Source organism: Cibotium barometz, chromosome 27 (assembly GCF_041138505.1).
Source record: "Cibotium barometz isolate CiBa-2024 chromosome 27, ASM4113850v1, whole genome shotgun sequence".
Taxonomy (NCBI): Eukaryota; Viridiplantae; Streptophyta; class Polypodiopsida; order Cyatheales; family Cibotiaceae; genus Cibotium; species Cibotium barometz.
Window position 1 is genome coordinate 49,762,041 of NC_141072.1, and position 27,256 is coordinate 49,789,296.

Below are 27,256 nucleotides of genomic sequence, written 5' to 3' on the forward strand. Positions count from 1 at the left end.
GCGAGGAATAACTTTGGCAAAACTTGTAGTTTGGCCCTTCTTATTCTATTAAAGACCTCTTTGATTGCTTTCTTGAAATCCATGCTAATTCTTTCATTTCCACGGGCCCCCAATCAACTGATATTGACTTTTGACCTTTTTTTTAAATCTCTAGAAGCTCCTACTATGACCCTATGTTGCCACAATTCTCATGTGACATAAGTTGCTTCACCGCGATCAAATCAGCACGTCTTCTTGCAAAACAACGAAGATGTCAATGCTATTCTCTTGAAAAAACCAGAAAGACCACCTTGCAATCTTCTCCATATCCTAACAAGGCGACAAATTTCCAATGGCGTCCATTGGAATGTGCTAAATGCAATGTTGATATATTATTTGACATCACTACCACCTCCCACTAACCATGATATAAGGGTAGTTGGAATGATCGACTGCTTGATAATGAGTCATCCTTTCCTCTCGTCTTCCTTCGAGGCACTTACAAAGTGCCACTTTCTGTTGTCTGTAACTCATGTTGAGCTCAAGCTTGAACCCCAGTCCTTTTGTTAGCACCCTTGGCAGGTATGAAACGTTGAAGCATAGATCTTTAGTCATAGTATTGCTTACTATAAAGGTTTTACACATACATAATTTCATAGGATCCTCTACCTTGCCAATGGGAATTACCCTAGCCACGACCACCTTAAACATTGAGATATGACAAGGCTGCTCATCTCCCAGCCTCGAGCAAAGCCTTGCACTTTGTAAAACCTTTGATTCATTAGTTCTCCAATTATGAAGATCCAGGAACGCCCAAGAGATCTAGTGATGGTTGGTTGAGGACCTTGAGAAGTGCCTACATAGAGAGAGAGAGAGAGAGAGAGAGAGAGAGAGAGAGAGAGAGAGAGCAGGGAAGGGAAAGGAAAGGAGGAAAGGAAGGGTGGGATGAACAAAAAAGAGGATTAACTACTTATCGAGATGATGAGCACCCTTCACTATAACCTACATTTTTTGTTAATTAATATCACAAAAATGTAACCACGAAGTTCTATTTGTACAAGACCAGCAAACGCGATGTATTGAACTAGTTTTTGATCATTCTAAATCTAGCCCTCAATTGCTTAAAAAAAGATACTTCCAACGAAGAACCTCTACAAGAAAGTGCCAGATGTACTTTTGCCCCATCATTCAAAACAGGCACATGTGCAACACAAAAAGACGAGAGAGAGAGAGAGAGAGGCATGCATTCTATTCCAGCCCCGAAACAAGATGGCTCATCAATGACTGCCATTTCAAAACACGAAGCAACAACTCAGCCTTGTAGCTGGCCACCCAACAGTCCAGTGAACGCAATCCTGTGTTTTGATGCTTCGAAGAACATTTCCCCATGCTTTTAAAGTTGATCTCTCGCTCGAATATGGGAGGAGAGTCTGAGATAGCAGCAGATTTGCAGGTAACAACACAAGTCTGGGTAATATGGTGGGTTACGTAAAGCCTGGTTACATTAGCAGGGTTGTTCGAAGTGCCAGAATCTGCCTCCAATGGCTTATGCAGCTGGTATGTGATCGATTGCAACCCTACACGTACACAAGAACAACATACAAACCATGAGAAGCTTCTACCATGTTAAAATACATAGGTGTGCATACATGTACTTTGAAACCTTCCAATTCCTAATTGAACATCTTACGGTGTTTCATACCTGGTATCTATTTCATGCTTTATGTGCCCTGCCCATCCTGCCTTTGCAGCAACTGTTCCGACCCTTCAAGGCCTTCAGCTCCTTGTCGTCTTATCACCTCACCTTCCAGGAGCTGAATGGTAGCCTGATCTTCAGATACTCTAGCCTCATCCAATGGTGTAAACCCATGCCTGGTTGGAAAAAAGTGTTCAAACCAGAAGAGAGTGGAGTATGCAGCTCAATTTCTTATCCTTTAGATGAGCACTACCTGTCTTTAGCCAGAACATCAGCACCCTCCCTCAAAAGAAGCTGCGTAGCTTGCGGATTCCCTTCTGCAGCAGCGACATGAAGAGGAGTCCGCTGTCCATAGTCAGTAACGTTTGGATCTACTCCATACTTTACTAGCCTTCCTATGTATGGAATATCTCCAGTAGCCGCCGCTCTACAAAGCTCAATTCCTGCATCCTGCAATGCCATCTTAGGTAACCTTAATCCCATGACCAACAAGTCAACACAACACACACAAAAATGCCTCTCTCTCTCATATTCATTTAGATCTCTTGAGATTTTCTGACTAGAAAGAGCTGGGGGGGCCAAGGTGACAATTTTCCATACTTCCAGGAGTGGAATGCATAGGACTTTACTTACAAAGGGCACTGGTTTTTCATGGCAACAGGACACCATGCCAATAGCTTCAGATGGTCGCCTCAGCAAAAAGTATATATTACAGTATCCACATGGACAGATCACCACCCTTCCAGACTCCAGTACAGCTTGGATGCTCCTACTCCACTTAACAAAGGCCTGGTTATCATCAGAGGCACGCCGCACAACTCTATACTACATGAGGATTGCCATTTGTCAGATTAGAGTCTGCTCGAACCATCTGAGAATTGAGACAGGGCTATGGTGAATCACTGTTGCAGACAGCACATTAAGTGCAAAGCTCAGTAGTGCTGAGATGCACATGCTAGGTAAACGTGGATCCAATCACATAGGTGAGAATCGAGATGTATTTATGCTACTTCCTCCCACAGAAGTAAACATACTCGAAAGGCATCTCCAAGCTGGAACCAGGACTCCAATATCCAGCCTTATTTAAAGACACAAGAATTTTTCTGCAGGGGAGCTTCAATGCACACACAACAAAGAGATGGAGAGATACTTGGCCGCACAGAGGATGCATCAATTCTCTCTCAGATGACGCCATATGAGATGGACACTCTCTTATATTTAATGGAATGGCATGCAGCCTCTTGACTCCACTTGCCATCCCCATGGGAATCAAAGGAGAAATTTTGTAGATGACAATGTTATTTGGGTCCCCCGCCTTGACTACTAAGAGCCCGATTTTCATGTCCTCCCCTCATGCCAGGGGCCAACCATTGTCACCTTTCTTTCAGCCTCAAAAGCTCTAACAGCCCACCACCGTTCCTATCCAAGAGTATCACTTAACACCACTATCAAGTCTCATGTGAGACTGACATAAGCTACCACATCAACCTGACTCACCCTCCCCACACTCATAGAGAAAGCCTCCCTTCTTAGCCATGCACTCCATGCTGCATGCAGCTCAACAAAGCTTTCCCTTCAAGTCAGCCAAGAAAGTCTGAGAAGGCAAAACCCTGCAAAATATATAATCCGATGAGGCATGTAAGGCCCTGCACCCAAAGAGGAATCAGAAATTCTGTCATCACCATCCATAAGCCAATTAGACATAGCGAGTGTATAGACATCTCCTTGAACACAAAAACGAGAGTTTTTTGTAAAAAAAAGCACGGATTGCTTAATACTTTCTAGAGCAGTAACCCCAAAGAATTTGGGTATTGCCTCGTCAAAAGGAGATTTACCTCTCCCAAGCCAGGCATACACTAACAAACTACTCAATGTAGCTAACCAGCTTCCATTGACGTCACACAGGTATCCCGACACACCAAGTTTTCCCTTTCTCCACGAGTTGGTCAGCCAAGCCATCCAGAGAAACCCTTGCACCTATCCTGCTGAGCTTACCCCAAATTTGGTGTGAGAGCATCATAATACCCATTCACAAGGCAGGGGACCCAATGAATCCACACAACTATCAGACTGACGTGGTTGGCAATCTCGTGGCTACGATATATGGATCAATAGTAGATGCACATCTGAGTGATGGAGATCTGACCCATGGGCCACATACACATTCAACAAGGCCACTCCACAATTGGCCATATCTTCACACTTAAAGCCATCATCAAGGTGGCCTAACATGGGGGGGAAAAGCTATAATGCTGCTTCATAAATTTTTGCAAGACCTTTGCAACAGTTCCATGAGCACGTGATGACTGATCAGCCAGTTGAAACATGTAGGGTGGGGCATATCTCAAAATCGCATTTTCAAATAACCAGCTACTATAAAAACTAAGGAATATTCCTTTTGAATAAAAATAAAAATAAAGAATTCTTATTCGTGAAGGAGAGAAGAAAACTACTAAAAAAAGAGAGAGCACCACCTTGGATGGCAGCTAGTAAATTATTTGGCAAGCCAGAAAACTCTTCTTATACTACATTGTAATCAACTGGTCCAGATGTTACTTCCATTTACAAAAAAGAAGAAAAAAATCAATGTCTAAGACATTCAATAATAAATCTTATTGAATGATCTTATTGGGTCCCCCACCTTGACTACTAAGAGCCCGATTTTCATGTCCTGCCCTCATGCCAGGGGCCAACCACTATCACCTTTCTTTCAGCCTCAAAAGCTCTAACAGCCCACCACCGTCCCTATCAACTTACAACCACTATCAACTCTCATGTGAGCATGACATAAGCTACCACATCAACCTGACTAATCTGCTTACCACCACTATCAACTCTCATGTGAGCATGACATAAGCTACCACATCAACCTGACTAATCTGCTTGCCCTTAATAACACCCTCCCCACACTCAATAGAGAAAACCTCCCTTCTTAGCCATGCACTCCATGCTGCATGCAGCTCAACAAAGCTTTCCCTTCAAAGTCAAGTCAACCAAAAAATTCCGAGAAGGCACCACCCTGCAAAATAGATAATCCGATGAGGCATGTAAGGCCCATGCCCCTGCACCCAAAGAGGAATGAGAAACTCCATCATCATCCATAAGCCAACTAGACATGAGAGTATAGACATCTCCTTGAACACAAAAATGAGAGTTTTTTGTAAAAAGAGCATGGATTGCTTAATACTTTCTAGAGCAGGAACACCAAAGAATTTGGGCATTGCCTCGTCAAAAGGAAATCTACCTCTCCCAAGCCAGGCATACACTGACAAACTACTCAATGTAGCTAACCAGCCTACAACTGAAGTTATTTCCTCTCCGTGAGAAACCCTTGCACCTATCCTTCTGAGCTTACCCCAAATTTTGGTATGAGAGCATCATAATATCCATCTACAAGGCAGGGGACCCAATCCACACAACTATTAGACCGACATGCTTGAGAATCTCATGGTTACGATATATGGATCAATAGTAGAGGCACATCTGAGTAATTGGGATCCGACCCATGGGCAAAACACACATTCAGCAAGGCCACTCCACACTTGGCCATATCTAAGCCATTACTGAGGCAGCCTAACATGGGAGACAAAAGCTATAATGCTGCTTCATTGATTTTTGCAAGGCCGAAGGAATATTCCTTTTTAATAAAAATCAAATAAAAGAATTCTTATTTGCGAAGGAGAGAAGAAAACTACTAAACAAAGAAGGAGCGCCACCTTGGATGGCAGCTAGTAAATTATTTGGCAAGCCAATAAACTCTTCTTGTCCTCTACTTGATACTACATTGTAATCAACTGGCCCAGATGTTATTTCCATTTACAAAAAAGAATAAAAATTCAATGTCTAAGACATTCAATAATATATCTTATCGAATGATCTTATTGCATCCCCCAACTTGACTACCAAGAGCCCGATTTTCATGTCCTCCCCTCATGCCAGGGCCCAACCTGTTAAAACCCTAAGATCTCTCTAGATAATTAATTGTTATACATAAACATGCATAAAGCAGGCATAAACTCATCCACCCAACCATCCCCGAACCCAAGGGATGCACGCATGAATTATAAATGAAATACATCATACCTCTACCTTGATGTCCCATACCATCAAGAGGTATAACTCCAATCCAATAGCATGTAGCTATAGTGTGAAATGGTAGGTGAGTAGATATAATTCTCTACACAAGAGACCATAGCCTAAGCCCCCAAGCCCCCATGAGTGTGTCCCATGCCCCTATTATATAGGAGGGCCTTTAAGTGACTCTTGACTCTCCATTTCTCATGTGTGACCCTTGGATGCCTAACCCTAACCTTAACCCTTAAGGTTAGTCCTAACCCATGCTCCACTAGAGCTTGTTCCCATGCTCCCATGCTCACAAGCCTAATGTGGGTTAGCCTCCTAATATATGCACACATAATATGCATATAACACAACCAAAGTCACCTTTCTTTCAGCCTCAAAAGCTCTAACAACCCACCACCGTCCATATCTAAGAATATCACTTACCACGTCACTATCAACTCTCATGTGAGCATGACGATTCAAAAGATGGCAGAAGGGAGTGGTTTCTCACTTTACATGATATACTTACCAACTAACATCATGTTACACTCCTGCTCTCTGTCTACCCAGCGCTTTTCATTGTAAGTAGTATAAAGAAAGAGGCTAACCTCAACAAGGCCTTGGTCCAGTCCCTATGCTCTGATACCTTGAATTGTCCTACTGAAAGAGAGGGAGACAATAATAATGTTGCTAAAAATTGAAACCCATTTCATTAATCAATTAATCACCCCTCCTTTAATACCCGCTACTATATAAATGGCCATTCTCACACTCATAGACACTTACTAAGGTCCTAAGGCATCAACACGCATCCTTTGGCCCCCCATGCTCAAGCCATCTGACCTCTAGCTAATGTGGCAACATCTCAATGTCATCCTTTGGCCACATGACCTCCATAGCACACATGCATAAATAGGTTAGTCTCACACACTATTGTCATCGTCCCTCACTACTTACAAGTGATGATCTATCAAGCCTATCCTCCGCGGATCATTAGTTCCTTAGGCACCTTGCCAGTCAATCTTACTAGGGCGATAATCTTGTCTTAATCAACTAATCCTTGATGATAATCTTGAACACGACATTTTATCAATATCCATAGCCATTCACCCTCAATCATTAGCTAGGGAATTAAGGTCTAAAAGACGAGTGGCCCAGGCTACTGGTTAAAATGTCATGTTCAAGACTGTTGCCAACCATCAGATGATCAAGACAAATGTTTTCTAAGGTCGAACTCTTTATACATGTGTGCTACGCATGTCACATGAATGAAGGATGGATCTGAGATGGTGCCACAGTCCATGACCAAGACAACTCACTAGAAGTCAGATGGCCTGAGCATGGCCTTTGATGCCTTTAAAACTTTAGCAAATGGCTATGAAAAAGAAACAGCCATATATACGTCAAGGAAAAATTGAATGATTCTATGCCATGGTTATAAATTTTCAGCAACCTTATCACCTTCTGTCTTTTTCTTTCCTCATTTCATGTTACTGAGAAGCAGTGGCTTTTACAGGAAGTATGTGACATTTTCTCTTTCTCTTTCCTCATTTCATGTTACTGAGAAGCAGTGGTTTTTAAAGAAAGTATGTGACATTTGGTCTTACAGCAGGAGGACAATCCATGGTTTTTCAATTTTAAGCTACCTTAACACTTCTCCTTCTTTCCTCGCTTCATATTACTGAGCAGCAGTAGTTTTTAAAGAAAGTATGTGACATTTCGTATTGCAGCAGGACGACAATTCATGTTATCAGAGAACAGGGATTGGGCGGAGCCCAATGCCATGGTTCAATTTTAAGCTACCTTAACACCTTCTCCTTCTCTTTCCTCATTTCGTGCTACCGAGAAGCAGTGGCTTCCAAGTTGTATAATGACAGTATGTGACAGTTTTCAACACCCAAGAAACCAGGCCACTTCTCGGTATATTTGATTTACTTTTGAGTGCACATTGAATGGCTGAATGCGATGTGCAAGAAGATCCTCAATGTGTACTCTAAGAAACGGGGTTAGGAATGGAGCAAAGGGTCTGATGATTGATCCCCTTCGCCAGATTATATAACTCTGGAGCTATGGAGACGTGCTTCTAAATCGAGCAGCTCTCAAGCCTGCTCAGTGTTCGATCTGCTCATGTAAGTGTGCACGTTGTGTGAGCTGGGTCTGTAAATGTTGAATGCACAAAATGACTGTAGGGCTATTTAGGACTGCAAATTGCCCCGGTTTTTAAGTATTATGGACCATTTTTTGGGCTGCTTAGCTGCCTAAACCTCAGCTAATATCAGACACCTTTTTAGCCCTGTTTTTTTGGTGACCAAAAACTAGCTGGATGGCAGCTCACACGACCTACTCTTGCTGACTGGTCCCGGCTGCATGCTTACTCTTGTGTCTGCTTGACTTTGCCTGCTTCTTTGCTCCTCCAGTTCCCTGCCCCACACTCTCATAGGCTGGTCCATCTTACATCTACCCTAGGCATTCATACTCACACTCTCGTAACCTCTTTGTAAGGGAGCTTGAACTTGGGCTGGATTTTCTCCTCAACCTAACCCTAGCTATGCACCTGGTATTACACATGCATCTGAGTGGTAGTAAGGACTGATGCATGTGACGATGATGTTTGCTACTTCCTAAACTTTCAGGAAGCCTTTGATATGGTCCCCCGGAAACTCTTGATAAGCAGATTAAGACAGCTTGAGGTAGCAGTGTGGTCACCATTTGAGCTACAATGGCACTATATGAGCACGTCATTTGTAGAGTCTGCATGATTGAAGGACTCCCTGTAGAGTATGCATGATTCAAGGACTCCCAAAGAAGGTATATAGCTTTATGGTCTAAGTTCAGAAATTAAGAGGGCGATCTCAACAGATACACATATTTCTAGTTCAGAATGGACTGATAGAAATTTACAAAATTTGATGAGGAACATAGTCATTACTAGAGTCCAAAAACGCATCTTGAAATTAGACAGTAGGTTAACTAAGTTCTTGGACCGCTAGTATAACTCACCTCTAAGTGGGTTTTAGCCCCACTCTCAACGAGAATTTGTGCAGCAGGATCATGTCCTGCTCTTAAAGCCTCAAACAAAGGAGTCATCCCAAAATTATCTGCAACACTTGAAGACAATTGCCTCAATGAAATTGTTGTCATGTTATGAAAAAGAGTAGCTCTTTGCATTAAAAAATAACGAGACCGAGAAAGACCCCACTTTGAATCAGTCTATGTTTTGTTGCTTCAAGCACCATTACAAAGGGTAAAATTTAACCCTCTGGTGCTTTCAACATACCAAAGATCCCTTGATCCTAAGACATGCAGCCAAGCCATGTAAATTGGTAAATATAGAAGGAATCGATGCTTATACTGCCAGTAAAGCGTTCTAATTTCAAAGAACCAAGTTTGTTGAGAGGACCTTTCTTATTGACATCGGCACCCTTTTTTATGAGCAAAGATACACAATCGGTATGGCCTTCAGATGCTGCTAGATGCTGTAGAAATACAAGAAAGAAGTGTAAAACATATATGGGAAATTAAAGAGGTAATAAAATAGCTCCAATTATACTGCAAAAGATGTGCAAAAAATACCAAAACCAATGCATTTGTAGACTAGTCAGAATGAATACTCCGTGAGCACAACCTAGATGAGACAGCAATACGCCAAGTCGTGCAAAAACAATAAGTGAAACGCATTTTGTAGCTTCAAAATTGTAAGTGAATTCATAGAGCTCAATTGGGGCAGACACTGATCATGGGTAACTTCTGTAATCAAAATCAGGAATGCTTCAGCAACTGAATGAGATTCTCATAAGCTTTTGTAGTTCAAATGCTTTGACAAAGTGTGAGGGCTGCAGCCTTCACATAAAAGCCTAGTGGCTCACAATATATTTTTTAACCACCACCATAGTTACATCACCTCCACACCCTGGACAGCCACAGGTTACCAAGGCTTGCTTGGTAGTGTTCTCAATAATTAGCAGAGCATAGGCATGACCAGGTATGGTATGCTAGGGTCCCTGTAACACGGGGGCTCCACAAGATCGTCTACCACCTTTCCAAAACACCCTCTCTCCGTCTCACCCATCACAATACCAATCAGGTCATTTGATCCAATCTCCCCAGTCTACACACTCATACCACATGATGGCTCCCACCCCCAGCGCTACCACGAAGATGCGGTTCTACAAAGATCATTTCTAGAGGATCACAACAGATGGATTCATCCAAAGGCTGGGATACCTGCATGGACATATGTCACATGCCATGCAGATCACAATTGGCAAGATCCAGGTCGTCTCATCTCACCACCTTCAAGTGGAGACAAGGAGAGTAGAGGGCATTGCCACAGAGGATAGGATTTGTAGAGTTTGCTCTGTGGAGATCGAGATGAAGGAGCGCTACATCTGCAGATGCCCAGCATATTATGAGATCAGGAGGAGATTGCACTGCCTCTTTTGGGAGGCATTTGATCCATTGTCTAGGATCATTAATTTCCCTGAGCAGAGAGGACACAATTTGTAGACTCTGCTCTAAGGACATCTGCAGATGCCCAACATATTATGAGATTGGGAGGAGATTGCACTGCCTCTTGGGATTTGGTCCATTGTCCGGGATCATTAATTTCCCTGAGCAGAGAGGACATGATTTGTAGACTCTGCTCTATAGACATCTGCAGATGCCCGGCATACTATGAGATCAAGAGGAGATTGCACTGCCTCTTCTAGGAGGGATTTGGTCCATAGTCCAGGATCATTGATTTCCCTGATCAGAAGTGCATGGGACTTTACTTGATGGGGCTTAGAAAACACAGACTCTCTCATGAGAGAGCACAGAGTTCAACCTCGCGACACCTCACAGCAGACAATCACTAGCTTTTTAGATGGAAGCACCAGTCAGCAATCAAACGAGGCACCTGCGCTTGTAGAAACTCCTAGGAAGACTAGATGCCGTACTGCACTGGCCCATGATGCACCTCTGTAAGGTCCACCATGACCAAGCCCTGGAACTATCCGACATGGAACCAAGTAGGAGCGAGGCTTAAGGCTCAGCTCCCAGCATGTTGGAAATCGGGTGGGCCTACCCCAAGCTCATAAAGAGTACTCTCAGTGGGATCATCCATGTATAGGATGACTAAGACAATGTTTGAACCATCTCTCTACACTTAAAAGAGTACTCTCAGTGGGACTATTCTCGAATCCCTGGCTGACCAATGTGCATGAATATTCTCATACCAAGCTCAAGGAGCTTGCTTGAGACCAAAGAGTGCCTTCTTTAAAAGACACACTTTGCTTTCATGTCCTGCAATCACAAATCCTGGAGGTGGTTGTACATTCACCTCTTCCAAAAGATCCCTATTCAGGAACGTAGTCGTTATGTCCAATTGATGCATACTCCAACCACGGTGAGCTGCCAATGCAGTGACTGTTCGTGAAACCGATCCCGTCAAGTGGGAAGGACTCCGTTGGACACCCACACGCTTAATAGCACAACTTTAAAACCACAAATATGAAATGGACAACTTAAAACAACTTGAAATTTAAATGAACAGAAATGGAAAGATGGACACCAGCACTGGGGCCGGAACGGGCCGACCCCCCCCTCAATATATGATATATTTATTGGGAGTATTTAATGAATACAATGCTCCATGGGTTCTGAGAACCAGATAATGTCCATGTACATATGAAAACAGTACCAAACAAATAGCTCGAATTTCGATGTAGAAGCTCGAAGCAGATCGACCACTAGTGTGGTCTACGGTCCTGTGCTTTCACTGGACTCCGCGGAGAGCGCCACACTGGTGTTCCGAGACCACGCACAGGCAGGCGCTCTCGTACTAACACCTGGCTCTCCCGATCTCAGCACCTTTGGACCGAGGTTCGCCAATACAGCTTGGACAACCCGGCACCGAACGGGTGTGGCCGTAGAGGGATGAATCCCTTACCAGATTTAAACATTAAATGCTTTACTCAAATCTGAAAATCACTTACTTGTAAATGGCCGATAGAAAAACCAATACCCGGAGGTGTTCGTGTAGAAGGGGTAACCACCTAGTGGGGGATACCAGGGATGCAGCCACCTGAAAGATGGTGGCAGGAGCCGCCTGTGGGGATGGTATAATCACTTTGTATGGGAGAAGGGCAGCAGCCACTGTGCCGAGGAGGCAGCCGCCTAGAGAAGATACCTGGTGTGGATAGCCGCCTGCTGGAGCACAGCCTGCTGTTGGTGGACAACGTCCTGAATGCAAACACCACTTGTTGGAAATGTACACGTAACCTGCTGGTGATGGATACCCAGACGGCTGCTGTGCAGCGCAGCAACTAGTGGTGCAGCTGCCTGAGGGAGAAACGCCGTCGGCTGGTGATCATGCGCACAGCCACCTGAAGCATAAATAGCGCAGCCTGGCAGCCTGCGCAGCCTGTATGGGAGATGAGGTTTGTGCAGTCGTTTTGGATGCGGGTGGAGCGCACAGCCGCCTGGATGTGCAGTTCAGTAACGCTTGGTTGCCGACTGCATAGCCCGCCTGTGGGAGTGGAGGTGGTGTAGGCGCAGCCACCTGCAGCAGCATGTGGAGAAGCAGTCGCCTAAGAGAGAAGAAGCAGAGGTAGCCGCCTGGTTGCTGTAGGAGCAGAAGAGTAGGAGGTGGTCGCCGTTTCTTGTTCTTCACAAGGATGGTGGAATCGGGTGATGAAATCCACGCCAAGAAGATGCGATTGATTCTACGCTTGAAGGGGTAAACCTTTTTAATAAAATTTAATGTGAAGATACAACTCAAGATTTCCACGCTTGCATGAAGGGGGACTAGTGGGGGTTGGTGACCATGCCCACCCCCACACTCACTTAAAAGTGAGGCTCCCCACCTTGGCCCCTAAGTGGGTGCCCAAAGGGGGTGCCCACTTTTAAATGAGTGTGAACCCCTAACCTTATAAAACAAAGGGGTTAGAATTAAATAACATAAAACAACATGTACCATATACTTACCACCTGTTCACATGCACTGAAACTCGTCAGAATACAGAGCAGACTTCACGACTCACTGGCAGGCGTCCCCGCTCAGTAAGTAACACGTCAAGCAGGCAAACACACAAATACATGTCATGCGAAAACAGTTTCAAGCATGCAAATCATGTGTGCATGTGCAAAAAGTAACATGGACATATCTCCCGTTCATGGAACATGTACAAAATATCTGTCGGCACAAAACTGGCACGACATAAAAACATAAAATCCTGGTCTTCCTATGGAGTGACAGTCCCATAGGTAAGACACAGTTCCAGGCACGAGTTTCCCTAGGTGTGACAGTCCCATAGGCAAAACACGGCACGAATACTGGCTCTTCCATGGCGTGACAGTCCCATGGATCGAACACAGTCCAGGTCATACACAGGTGACACTGATCTGGCTCCCGTCCATACGACACCATCCTGCTAACACACGGGTGGCACCAGTCTGGCTCCCGTCCATGTCAGCAAAATACTGGCCTCTTCACATGAGACACCGGCCTGGCCTCAAGTGAACGAGACGCAAAAACTAGGAATGGACCAAATGGTCGGCCAATTGGTGACATCCCCCCGGGCTTCTAAAGAGTTGACCTCAACTGAAAAGCCTCAAGATATGCCTGCAATAATTGCGGATAATCTGCAAAATAATCCTCATTTACCCATTTGGCATCAATAGGCAAATAATTCTTAAACTTCACAAGGTATCTCCTGGAAAGCTTTCCTGCAGGTAGCTTTCTCTCCTTGTGAAAAACAATCTGTTCTGGCTGGAGGATCTCCTCAAGCTCTTCAATTTCTGGCGGATCTTCTGTGACAGGCTCATCAGGATCTGGCCCCACATATTTCCGAAATAGACTCACATGAAAAGCATTGTGAATCTTCCAATGACTAGGTAAAGCAAGCCTGTAGGACACTTCATTGATCTTCTGAATCACCTTGAAGGGTCCATAATAGCAAGGAGAAAGCTTAGGATATGATCCTTCTCGTCCTGGCCTCTTCCGAAGCCTAGCCTTCTCAAATTTCAGCAATACCCAATCACCTTCTTTGACTTCCATGTCCCTTCTATGCTTGTCAGCAGCCTTTTTATGCTTATCCTGAGATCTTGCAATGGCTGTCCGCACCTGACTAAAGGCAACATCCAAGTCACGAACATATTCATCAGCTGCAAAAATCTCATCCTTTGTTCGAAGGATGGGTGGCAAGACCACTCTACCATAAATAATCTCAAACGGAGCCTTTCCTGTGGAAGCATGGATTGTATTGTTGTAGGCAAACTCAACAAGTGGAAGATACTTTTCCCATGCACTCTTTTGATCTGCTACATAACACTTCAACAAATCCAACACAGCTGAATTTGCAGCTTCACTTTGGCCATCCGTTTGGGGATGATAAGCTGATGAAAACTCAAGCTTAGTGCCCATATTATCAAACAAAGCCCTCCAAAATAGGCTTGTAGTCCTGGGATCTCTATCCCCAACAATGGATTTAGGCATACCATGATGCTTGAAAATATTAGCAAGAAAAAGCTTTACCATATGATCAGCTTTAATGGTTTTCTTGACGGGCAAGAAGTGAGCTTGCTTGCTAAACCTGTCCACAATAGTCCAAATAGCATCATTCCCATGCTGGGATCTAGGCAAATCCATAATAAAATCCATCGTGATACTTTCCCAAGGTTGCGAGGGAATAGGCAATGGCTGAAGCAAACCTGGAGGCTTTTGCCTATCAAATTTCACCTTTTGGCAAGTGATACATGCACGCACATGAGCCTCAATGTCTTTACGCATGCTTGGCCAAAAGAAATACCTCTGAATCATGCGAGTAGTAGGCATAATACCTCTATGACCAGCATAGGGTGGAGCGTGACATTCGTCCATAACCTTTGGACGCAAATCCTTCACCACACATAGGCAATTATCCTTCATGAGATAACCCTCGTTGATAACATAAGAGGCATGTGAGTGACCAGCCATCAAATCAGTCCATATATGGCAAAAATCAGCATCCAAATGATACAAATCTCTCATAGCAGATAGATCTCCATGAGAGGCCACTGAGACTGCAGCAATATAAGGTCTCCTAGATAGTGCATCGGCCACGACATTTTTCTTTCCTGGAGTATGCACAATCTGAAAATGAAACATGGAAAGAAAATTTGCCATTCTCATCTGCTTCTCTGAAAGCTTGGTTTGAGATAGAAAGTATCTCAAGCTTTGATGATCTGTCTTGACTACAAATTCAGCCCCAAGAAGGTAATGTTTCCAAATCTTTAAGGCGTGAATTACAGCCAAGAGCTCTTTCTCATAGATATCCATATGAAGCTCAGCATCATGCAAACGACGGCTCTCGTATGCAACTGCATGCCCTTCTTGATTTAGGACAGCTCCTATGCAATCACCACAAGCATCACATTCAACCACAAATGACTTGTGCAAGTCAGGAACAATCAATACTGGACCACATATAATAGCATGCTTGAGCTGCAAGAAAGCATCCTGTTCCTTTGAAGTCCATTTGAAAGCAGTTTTCTTCTTCGTGAGATCATGTAGAGGAGTGGCAATCATAGCAAAATGCCTTATGAAACGCCTGTAGTACGAACATAATCCCAGAAAACTACGTACTTGATGTACGTTTTGCAATTCGGGCCAATTCCGAATAGTCTCTATCTTTGCAGGATCCATTGTAACTCCATCCTTGGATACAATATGACCCAAATAATGAATCTCTGAAAGGAAAAACTCACTTTTCTTGGCATTGACGAAAAGTTTATGCTTCCGCGACTCTTCGAACACTGTGACCAAATGAGTTCTGTGTTCCTGCTCATTCTTGGAGAAAACCAAGATATCATCAAAGAAGACTCCTGTAAACTTGCGATAGGATCTAAATATCCTATCCATCATTCGATTAAAAGTAGCAGGAGCATTGGTGAGACCAAAAGGCATTACCAAGAATTCATATAGTCCGAAGGCTGTCCTGAATGCAGTCTTATGGACATCTTGTGGTACCACGCGTATCTGGTGATAACCACTCTTCAAATCAAGTCTGCTAAAGCAAGCTGAACCATCAAGCTTATCCAAGATATCATCAATACGTGGAATTGGGAATCTGTTCTTGATGGTAAGCTTGTTCAAAGCTCTATAGTCTACACACATACGGAATGATCCGTCCTTCTTTTGAACAAGAAGCACAGGAGAGCAGTAAGGTGAGGAACTGGGCTGAACCAAACCTTTCTCTAAAAGCTCGTTAACCTGCTTCATAATTTCTTCTTGTTGTGCAGCACTTACTCGGTATGCGGGTTTGTTAGGTGGAGAACTACCTGGCACAAGATCTATACGATGATCTTCGGGCCTTTGGGGAGGTAATTCACCTGGCAATGAGTCAGCAAAACAGTCTTTGAATGCATTAAGAAAACTCAGCCTATCATTAGACATAGCATCCATATGTTGATGATTTGGCACAAGAATATCACGCACAAAAACCAAGTACGCAGAAAGACTCTTTTTCATTGCTTTATTAATTTGGATGTGTGATACAACTGGGATGGAATCCCCTTCTTTGCCAGCATCAATAAAGTGCATGAGGCCTTTATGCATAAAAGAAATCATATTGGACTTGTAGTCTTTGCGGGGCTCAAGCCTATGATGCCATGGCTTGCCCAACAATACATCGCATCCATTCAGAGGAGCAACTAGGAAATGCTCATTATCAAGATAGCCCTGTATATGGATACGCAACTTCCCAATCAAAGGGGTAACCTGCACCTCTTTGCCAATAAATGCAGCTTCAGCTTCAATCTGAGGTCCCATGTTTTCAACCTCAATACCCAATGCAGCTGCCATTTGCATAGAGATGAAATTGTCAGTTGCACAATCATCAAACATAAATAATGCGGGCTGATCCTTGATTTGCCCCCAAGCCTTGCAAACCATACGCTCTTTTGCATCATGACCTGTATTACCTTGCACATCAGGAACTGCATGAACATTTGCTTTGGTGTGCTTGTCCTCGTGCTTTGGTTTGCGATCTGGGCATTGCCGAAGCATGTGGTCTTTGCTACCACAAGAAAAGCATTTTCCATCCTTAGCATATTGCTCTCTTTGCTCCGGGGTTAAGCCAAATTTGTTCTTCCTTGGGCCCTGTTCTTTAGATGGGTTATTTTCAGCTTTACCACCCTTGTAAGGCTCCCGGAAGTTCTTTTTAGGTGGCTGTCCACCCTTTTGCTGATTTGGGACAGCCTTGTCCTTCCCCTTAGAACCTCCTTGATCTTGCTTGATCTTGAGCACCAATTGCTCTGTGGCAAGAGCAGAAGCTGTGAGTTGTTGCAACGTATGTTTTGGGTGCAATTCAATACCCGATCTATATGCAGGTTGCAATCCAGAACGAAACTTCCTCTTTCTTTCCTCCTCAGAGATTAGCATGAAGGGAGTCACTTCCAGCAACACTTTCCAGAATTTGTTAACATACTGTTGCACACTCTCATTATCTTTTTGTTCCAGCCTATCCCACTTTTGAGTGAGAGTTTGCTCTGCATTGGGAGGCAAAAACTGAGCATAAAATCTATCTTTGAATTCCTTCCAAGTAGAGATGGGATCCTTGGTGATCTTTTCAGTGATCCACCAATGGGCAGCAGTGCCTTTCAGAAACATGCTAGCATGGCGCACCTTCGACTTTTCTGTAAAGTCCTCATCGCTAAAAGCAATGTCGAACTGTGCCACAAACGCTAGCACCTTAGAAGCATCATGTTCACCATGAAAGACATCAAATTTGACAGATTTATCACCTGCTTTGAACTCCTTGAGCTTCCTGGCATGAGGCTCATGGTCCTCTCTTTTTCTTTTCCCCTTATCGAACGGGGTAGCCAAGGGAGTTGGCACTTGCCTATCTCCTTTGCAAAGGTGATATCAAAGAGGGGGATGACGGAGAGCTGAAATTCAGAAATCCACCTCGTTTGAAGCATGGAGATCCCGCATCCCAGAGGCTGAAATCTTTTATGCAAAAGGAAGAGGTGACTGTCACCTCTCGACATGCATCCTCTCCCCAAGGCACTAAGCCTGACAGATTTATGTATGCCAGTGCTCATGGAGAGCACGAAAGTCACATGCATGCAAGATATGTATCTCATGGTGACAGGTCTGCTTCCAGAAAAATTTTGCCTTCTGAGTTGTCTCATGGAGAGACCATGCCATATGCAGGTAAGTCACATGCATCTGAGCTTCGAGTTCGTGGAGCACATGCCACCGTGCCCCATGAAGCTTCTTTGACGGCCCATGGAGCCCATGCAGTTTCTTGCCCACTTCACGAGCCATTGATTCAAAGGTTACATCAACCATAGCATCAACCTTCCTGGCTTCAATAGCACTTTGTAGATGAGGATCTTCATGCAAAAACTTCAATTCTTGCTCTTGAGCCTGCAAAAGTTTTCTCATATGTTCCATTTCAGCCCTCATAGCATCAGGCTCTTGTTCAAGCATAACTGTCTTTCCTGGAGACAGTTGACCTTTGGATTCACTATCCATAACCCTTTCAAGAGGCTTGTGTCTACCTCGCAGGGCATCAAACCCACGAGAAGCACTAGAGGGACCCCTCGAATTTGGTACTTCCAAAGGGTTGCCTTGGCTGTCCATTGTGTTCAAAGTTTGCTAAAAGCGGGATGTCCAGTACACAGGTTCGTTTCCCCACTAGGAAGAGGGAAACAACCGTGCTCTGATACCAATGAAACCGATCCCGTCAAGTGGGAAGGACTCCGTTGGACACCCACACGCTTAATAGCACAACTTTAAAACCACAAATATGAAATGGACAACTTAAAACAACTTGAAATTTAAATGAACAGAAATGGAAAGATGGACACCAGCACTGGGGCCGGAACGGGCCGACCCCCCCCTCAATATATGATATATTTATTGGGAGTATTTAATGAATACAATGCTCCATGGATTCTGAGAACCAGATAATGTCCATGTACATATGAAAACAGTACCAAACAAATAGCTCGAATTTCGATGTAGAAGCTCGAAGCAGATCGACCACTAGTGTGGTCCAATCGCTACGGTCCTGTGCTTTCACTGGACTCCGCGGAGAGCGCCACACTGGTGTTCCGAGACCACGCACAGGCAGGCGCTCTCGTACTAACGCCTGGCTCTCCCGATCTCAGCACCTTTGGACCGAGGTTCGCCAATACAGCTTGGACAACCCGGCACCGAACGGGTGTGGCCGTAGAGGGATGAATCCCTTACCAGATTTAAACATTAAATGCTTTACTCAAATCTGAAAATCACTTACTTGTAAATGGCCGATAGAAAAACCAATACCCGGAGGTGTTCGTGTAGAAGGGGTAACCACCTAGTGGGGGATACCAGGGATGCAGCCACCTGAAAGATGGTGGCAGGAGCCGCCTGTGGGGATGGTATAATCACTTTGTATGGGAGAAGGGCAGCAGCCACTGTGCCGAGGAGGCAGCCGCCTAGAGAAGATACCTGGTGTGGATAGCCGCCTGCTGGAGCACAGCCTGCTGTTGGTGGACAACGTCCTGAATGCAAACACCACTTGTTGGAAATGTACACGTAACCTGCTGGTGATGGATACCCAGACGGCTGCTGTGCAGCGCAGCAACTAGTGGTGCAGCTGCCTGAGGGAGAAACGCCGTCGGCTGGTGATCATGCGCACAGCCACCTGAAGCATAAATAGCGCAGCCTGGCAGCCTGCGCAGCCTGTATGGGAGATGAGGTTTGTGCAGTCGTTTTGGATGCGGGTGGAGCGCACAGCCGCCTGGATGTGCAGTTCAGTAACGCTTGGTTGCCGACTGCATAGCCCGCCTGTGGGAGTGGAGGTGGTGTAGGCGCAGCCACCTGCAGCAGCATGTGGAGAAGCAGTCGCCTGAGAGAGAAGAAGCAGAGGTAGCCGCCTGGTTGCTGTAGGAGCAGAAGAGTAGGAGGTGGTCGCCGTTTCTTGATCTTCACAAGGATGGTGGAATCGGGTGATGAAATCAACGCCAAGAAGATGCGATTGATTCTACGCTTGAAGGGGTAAACCTTTTTAATAAAATTTAATGTGAAGATACAACTCAAGATTTCCACGCTTGCATGAAGGGGGACTAGTGGGGGTTGGTGACCATGCCCACCCCCACACTCACTTAAAAGTGAGGCTCCCCACCTTGGCCCCTAAGTGGGTGCCCAAAGGGGGTGCCCACTTTTAAATGAGTGTGAACCCCTAACCTTATAAAACAAAGGGGTTAGAATTAAATAACATAAAACAACATGTACCATATACTTACCACCTGTTCACATGCACTGAAACTCGTCAGAATATAGAGCAGACTTCACGACTCACTGGCAGGCGTCCCCGCTCAGTAAGTAACACGTCAAGCAGGCAAACACACAAATACATGTCATGCGAAAACAGTTTCAAGCATGCAAATCATGTGTGCATGTGCAAAAAGTAACATGGACATATCTCCCGTTCATGGAACATGTACAAAATATCTGTCGGCACAAAACTGGCACGACATAAAAACATAAAATCCTGGTCTTCCTATGGAGTGACAGTCCCATAGGTAAGACACAGTTCCAGGCACGAGTTTCCCTAGGTGTGACAGTCCCATAGGCAAAACACGGCACGAATACTGGCTCTTCCATGGCGTGACAGTCCCATGGATCGAACACAGTCCAGGTCATACACGGGTGACACTGATCTGGCTCCCGTCCATACGACACCATCCTGCTAACACACGGGTGGCACCAGTCTGGCTCCCGTCCATGTCAGCAAAATACTGGCCTCTTCACATGAGACACCGGCCTGGCCTCAAGTGAACGAGACGCAAAAACTAGGAATGGACCAAATGGTCGGCCAATTGGTGACAGTTCGAATAGTTGTCATTTTTGAAGTTGGGACAAAGGTTTCATCATAGTCTATCCACTTCCCTTGGGAATAGCCTTTAGCTGTCAATGGATTCATCTGGCTTGTGTTTGATCTTATACACCCACTTCGTACCAATCACATTTTGCTTGGAGGCAAGTCAACTAGTTCCCATGTATTGTTTCTCTGGATGGAACTATACTCTTCTTGCATGGCTGTCTCCCAATGCTCATTGCCATGAGCTTGCTCATAAGAGGACAGTCCCTCAGAAGCAAACATGCTACCCATGCAAGCATAATCCACTTCATGCCTGCTAGATTCACCTCTTCTTGCTGCCCTTGTCCTGCTCTCAAAAGGAGCACCAAGCTTGCTTTCTTCAAGGGTATGGATCAGCCATCTAGGGACTGTTCTAGCCTCTGGTATGGCTGTCCGTTCATCCCATACAGCTGTCATGTGCATGACATGCTCATGTACCTTCTCAAGGCTAATCCAGAAGGGGCAGCCAGAAAAGGACAAGTAGAGCTAGGATTTTGGAGCACAAGGCCAGTGTGGACTTGGAGCAAGGCTGGAGGGCATGAAGAGGAAGGCCTGTCGGCTGCACCAGAATTAAGCAAGAAGCTGTCGGCTGCTTACAGGAATGGTCGACTGAATTGGAGAGCAAGGCGGCTGCAGGCGTTACAATTTACGGAAAAAAGTGCCCAGTCGGCTGGTACGACAGCAGTCAGCCAGCTCATCTTTCGTTCCAGAAGCCTATATAAAGGCATGAGTGCTCATAGTTGTATTCATTCAACTCATTTAGGAGTTGGGTCCTTAGGGTCCAAGAAGGGACCAGATTTTGGTGATGTTCACCTTTTCCAAGAAGGCAGCCTAGGGCTGTGGACTGAGTACCTTTTTGTACTATATTAATATACTGAATTTCCAGCATCTCTCTCTCTCTCCTCTCTCTTCATATCTGCGTTTTGCATCAGCATGTTTCTAGGAGTGTTTAGGGCTAAAAGAAGACCCCCAGAGCTTCCGCGTGTTACATTGGTATCAGAGCATCAGGCTCTACGAAGCTAAACATTGATTCAGTCCCATAGATAGGATGGTGTACAGGTCCAAGGTACAGGAAAGTACACGGATACGAAGCCCAAGGCAAGGAACACAGGAACGGGAAGAGCTCCCAAGAGGTTTGTTGGTGGTGTTCCACAAAGCTAGAGGGGATGGCAATCCTGTGAACCAGATAGGTTCTCGGGCAATGGTCCCAAGGGAGGATTATCCTCCAAGGGGTGATGTGAGAGTGCCAGACTCATTTCTCAGGAATGAAGACCAAGACAGTGTTCAAAGTCAAGGCAGGAATGGATTGGGGACTGGAGGGAACGGATCCATAGATCTTATTCAGAGTCAGAGTGGTTTTGGAGACCATGCCGGATTTTTAGAGAAAAGGGTTGCCAGAGATGGATGGATGGATGACAGAGGGACTTCGGGAAAAGATTGGATGATGACAGTCATCCAAGAACAGGTTGGAATCCCGTCATCAAGTTTAGCAGAGGGGGATGTCATGTGCATGACATGCTCATGTACCTTCTCAGGGCTAATCCAGAAGGGGCAGCTAGAAAAGGACAAGTAGAGCTAGGATTTTGGAGCACAAGGCCAGTGTGGACTTGGAGCAAGGCTAGAGGGCATGAAGAGGAAGGCCTGTCGACTGTACCAGAATTAAGCAAGAAGCTGTCGGCTGCTTACAGGAATGGTCGACTGATTTGGAGAGCAAGGCGGCTTCAGGCGTTACAATTTATGGAAAAAAGTGCCCAATCAGCTGGTCCGACAGCAATCGGCCAGCTCATCTTTGGTTCAAGAAGCCTATATAAAGGCATGAGTGCTCATAGTTGTATTCATTAAACTCATTGCTAATACATATCAAAGCTGTTCGCCAACCTCTCTCTCTCTCTCTCTCTCTCTCTCTCTCTCTCTCTCTCTCTCTCCGTCAACTTCTCTCTACGTGTGTGTGTATTCCGCTGCACCAACTCTGACATGGTATCAGAGCTTCTGGCTCAATGATCCTCAAGTGCAGGTAGGAGCAGTTGAGAACAAGAGCTGCGTTTTTTTTTTTGGCTTGCGTGCTGTATTGGCGGCGATCGTGAAAGGTGGTGTAGTGCTGCTGTACTTCGGCTTCGCTATCAGGCGAGGGGCTGTGTTGTACTTCGGCTTCGCTATCAGGTGAGGGGCTGTGTTGTACTTCGGCGTTGCTGCAGACAAGGTGAGGAGGGACTGGGGCGGCACCTTGCGTTTTTTGTTCCAGTAGCGCTTGGTGGCGCAAGGTTGCACACCACAAGCGGCTGCAGCGAGCAAGAGCTTCAGTGCTGCGTTTTCTCTTGGTTGGCTGTGGGCTTGCGTTTTCCTGCCCTGCTGGTCGGCCAGTTTTTTAGAGCACTTTGGAGGCTGTTTTTGCTTTGGACAGCATCATAGCAAGCCAGGAGGGCACCGGTGACGCAAGGGTGGAGCCTCGGGAGTGGAATCCAGGACGCGGCCAAGACTTGCAGGTCAAAGTGCTCGAGGACTCGGGACGAGATTTCAACTGTGTTGACTGTTACAAGAGGAGGAACGAGAAGTGCGTCGGCTACGGAGAGGAGGTTTGGTTCGACTGAGAAGATCTTGGACGGAGTTTTATGAGATGGGTCTCCCGTGTTCAAGCAAGGACGACAAACTGAATGGCGACAACTATGCGCATTGGAATTTGATCATGAGGCTATGGTTTAGCAGAAAAGGCTTATGGGACATTGTTGATGGCTCGGAGGAACGTCCCCGAAGGGATAGCAATCGGTTCACACGTCTTCAGGAGGAGGAGTTTCTCAAATCTCTTGTGGATTGGGAAGCTCACAATGCGAAGGCGATGTCGGCGATTGCAGAATCTCTCACCAAGGAAATTTCCCCTGCCATTCAGACTTTAAAGACTGCCAAGGAAATGTGGTCAAAGCTTGCAGGAATGTTTGATCGAGACTCAACAATGCGAGCAGTAACCCTTCTCGACCAGTTGTTTTCTATCAAGTTTGAAACCGGGACCTCTATGCAGTCACTTCTAATGAAGGTAAAGGTTATCCATGATCAGTTATTATCGGCTATGAATAGTGCATTAACTAGTACCCAGTTAGCTGCCTTGGTTCTTACGAAGTTGCCTAAGGAGTACGAGATGGTCTCGAGGGCATTACGCTTACAAGTCACGAAGGAAAAGCTGGAATTTGATGATCTCAGCTCTTTTCTCATTGAGGAGGAAGCAGTGCTCATTTCCCAAGGCAAGATTCGGGTTCCGAAGGATGTAGAATCGGCACATGCTGCATCGGAATCCAATAAGAAGTCTAGGAGCCGTTGTTATAAGTGCGGAAAGCGAGGGCATTTGGCTCGGGATTGCAAATCCAAAGCTAAAGCTCAAGGCTCGACAAATGACAAAGGCAAAGGCAAAGCTGACGAGGATGACAGTGATAGTGATTCTAAGAGGGATGCTACGGCGTCTGCCGGTGTGGCGAGAACTTCACTGGCACATACTCCAGCATTCTAGCTTGGTGGATGGATGCTACCACGTGCTTCAGCCAGAGAGAGGCATGTGAGTGGCAGAGAGGGGCAGTCTGTGCTCCCGTTTTGGTGATTTGGACCCGTGTGTCGGAGTTCAAGGCACATGCATCTGGCATGGAACAGCTTGACAAATCTATGGACGTGATGTGTTCGTAGTTCATTGGTAGTAGACTATGGATGGGATGAGTTCCTAGTTCATTGTCAGAGAATTTTGGGCGTCATGTGTCGACAGTTCAAGGTTCAGAGGATTTTTTGAACGTGATGTGTTCGCAGTTCAACGAATGGGGGATCATGAATGTGGAGTTGTCTGCAATTCATTATTCTATGTGGCAGCTGAAGCTCAAGATGGCATTCCTTGAGGAGACAGGTTGTTTGGAGCATTTTCCGAGGTGTATTCAGTATCCGGCCAGTACTGAGGTGTCCATGGTTGCATCTACATCGACTTAGTTTCTTTTCTATGTCCACTATGAGCTACAGAGAGGGTGTTAAAATATAGTATCTCATGTGGATTCAGTCGTATCTAAGTGAGTCGGCCATTTCCATTTAGAGGGTATATATACCCATGCCCAACCATTGTAAAATTCAACCTATTCATTGCTAATACATATCAAAGCTGTTCGCCAACCTCTCTCTCTCTCTCTCTCTCTCTCTCTCTCTCTCTCTCTCCTTCGCAGAGATACAGGAGCTAGAGATCTTTCATTTCTTCATGAGTAGAGATAGCCCTATCTCATGGCGGCACTTCAGAGAGCCCCGGACCCCGACACCTATTGCAGACCCACAGACATGGCACACATATGCAGAGGGTCTATACCATGCCCCACAGCAGCCACCTATACCTCAGCCACAGGAGCCTCGACCTACCACAGCTAGCTTCTTTACCCACTCGATGGTACAGGAAGCTATCCGCCGCCTACAGCATGGACGGGCCGCCGACCATATGGGCCTGCAGGGTGAGCATCTCATATATGCAGTAGATTCTTTAGCTCCTTTTCTTGCACACCTGTTTAACAGGGCACTAGCAGAGGGTTTGCCGCCTTGGGAAAACCAAGGTTATGGTCTTTCATACATCGAGACAGGGCAGGAGTCAGCTGACATTCACTCTCGCAGGATGCCAGGTGGAGGTGGTGACATCATACGTGTACCTAGGGGTTACCTTCTCTGCAGCAGCCACACGCTTTACCATGGGTTCAGCAGCCAGAGCTAGATTGACACGGGGATATGCAGCATTGGCTATGCTAGAGAGACAGTGCCACCAGGCGCATTTTCAGGAGCCCCGGACGAAGGGGTGGCTATTTGACACATTAGTCACACCGGCATTGATGTATGGAGCAGCAGTATGGGCGCCAGGCCTTGCTACCCATTGGTGGACACAGATAGAGAGACCACAGGCCCTCATGATGGCACGCATGATACGCAGCAAACCGTCAGTACCTCATGACATTATCCGAGCAGAGTTTGCTGCGCCTCCTATGATGGTAGAGGCCATATTTCAGACTATATGCCTGCTAGACAGATTCAGAGAGATGCCACAGGACAGATTATCATACAGAGCTTTTCAGGCATCTAGACAGTTGGCTGAGGCAGGAGACAGAGGATCATGGTATGCACAGGTCACACATTGGTTCTCACAGCATGGCCTAGACATGGATCATCTACCACCATTCCAGTATGACAGGGATGCACCACATATCCGTCTCTCTCATAGTGAGAGGAACAGAGTATTGAGACAGGATCTATGGCAGCTCTATACACGAGAGACATGGATATCGCCTACACAGCCTCTTCCACCGAAGATGCTATACTACAGAGATCACTTCATGAGTATCACTGATGATGGATTTATAGAGAGGCCTAGATACATGGAGGGCTTTTTACCACACGGCTCCCGAGTGGCTATTGGTCAGCTCAGAGTTTCATCACACCGATTGGAGATTGAGACTGGCAGAGCAGCACGGATCCCCCGAGAGGAGAGGGTATGCAGATTGTGCAGAGAGGAGGTGGAGAGTGAGGAGCATTATGTATGCAGATGCAGAGCATATACAGCCATCAGAGAGAGATATCCCATTTTATTCAGAGAGCCACATTCCCTACGCCAGATCTTTGAGGCAGCAGACCAGCGCATACTGGGGAGATACATTCTAGACATACAGCGCCACAGAGAGACATTATTACAGGCTCAGACAGCTCCAGAGGGGGGGCGACAGACACATATTACTACATTTTTTCAGAGATCCATACCCCTCCCAGCCCCTACACGGCAGGGAATTACTCTCCAGAGAGCAAAGACACTTAGAGCCCGCAGGAGACAGAGGACACCTGGCTTTCGGACACCACGCCTATACCAGAGAGAGATGACAGAGATCAGAGCTCAGTTTCACAGAGAGGGTGAGGAGCGACTGGCTCGCTTCAGAGCACACCCAGGCATGTTCTTCAGGGAGCTGTGGACACCCCCTTCACTGATGTATACCATTTTATACCCCCAGTATGGTACAGGATGGAGCTAGCTAGGTTGCATATCATGATTGTATACTCCATGCATATAGCTTTGCATTCTCCTAGTAATAGAGCTCCATCCCCTACACACCCAAATTCAGCTTTTTTATTCAGTACTTTTTCATTTTGTTGGGATGACAGAGGATACCCCATACATGTACTCCGATTTGTCTCATAGGCCGAGTTCGGTCTTTTGGAAGACGTTAATAAAATCTTTCTTTCTTTCTTTCTTTCTTTCTCTCTCTCTCTCTCTGCGTCAACTTCTCTCTACGTGTGTGTGTATTCCGCTGCACCAACTCTGACATCTCTCTCTCTCTACTCTCTCTTCATATCAGCGTTTTGCATCAGCATGTTTCCACGAGTGTTTAGGGCTGAAAGAAGACCCCCAGAGCTTCCGCGTGTTACAACAGCTTCCTCAACATTTATCTGTCCATAGGGCTCAATTATGGGCTGATTTCCAAGCTCATCCGGAGGTATTTGCTGTCCTAAACCTTGCTGTTCAGAAATTTTAGAATATGGGAATGTCACCCGGAAGCTCCACTGTCTACATATCAAACAGGTTGACTCTCCTCACATGCACTTAGAGACAACTCATCATTGACCTCTTCTATGGTCAAAAACACCCAATTCTTCTTGTTTGAGG

At 45.6% G+C, this 27,256-nt stretch overlaps 2 protein-coding genes across 3 annotated transcripts in view; one reads left to right on the plus strand and one right to left on the minus strand.

Moving 5' to 3' along the window:
* Positions 1-977: 977 nt before the first annotated feature.
* Positions 978-27,256, minus strand: part of LOC147623484 (protein DOG1-like 3) — a 41,720-nt gene continuing 15,441 nt past the window's right edge. The window contains exons 3-7 of one of the 2 annotated variants that reach the window (XM_086821646.1): positions 9,138-9,213; positions 8,738-8,835; positions 1,929-2,125; positions 1,682-1,851; positions 978-1,556 (exon numbers count right to left, since the gene is read on the minus strand). In XM_086821646.1, coding sequence (XP_086677772.1) covers positions 1,701-1,851; positions 1,929-2,125; positions 8,738-8,835; positions 9,138-9,213 — 522 coding nt within the window. In that variant the 3' untranslated portion in view covers positions 978-1,556; positions 1,682-1,700. The remainder of the gene's footprint in view (positions 1,557-1,681; positions 1,852-1,928; positions 2,126-8,737; positions 8,836-9,137; positions 9,214-27,256) is intronic. The other variant, XM_086821647.1, reaches the window with a different exon arrangement.
* LOC147623485 (uncharacterized) lies at positions 21,037-23,198 on the plus strand. Its single transcript, XM_086820974.1, has 3 exons — positions 21,037-21,294; positions 22,625-22,770; positions 23,012-23,198. The coding sequence occupies exons 1-3, from the start codon at positions 21,037-21,039 to the stop codon at positions 23,196-23,198; spliced, it is 591 nt and encodes a 196-aa protein (XP_086677100.1).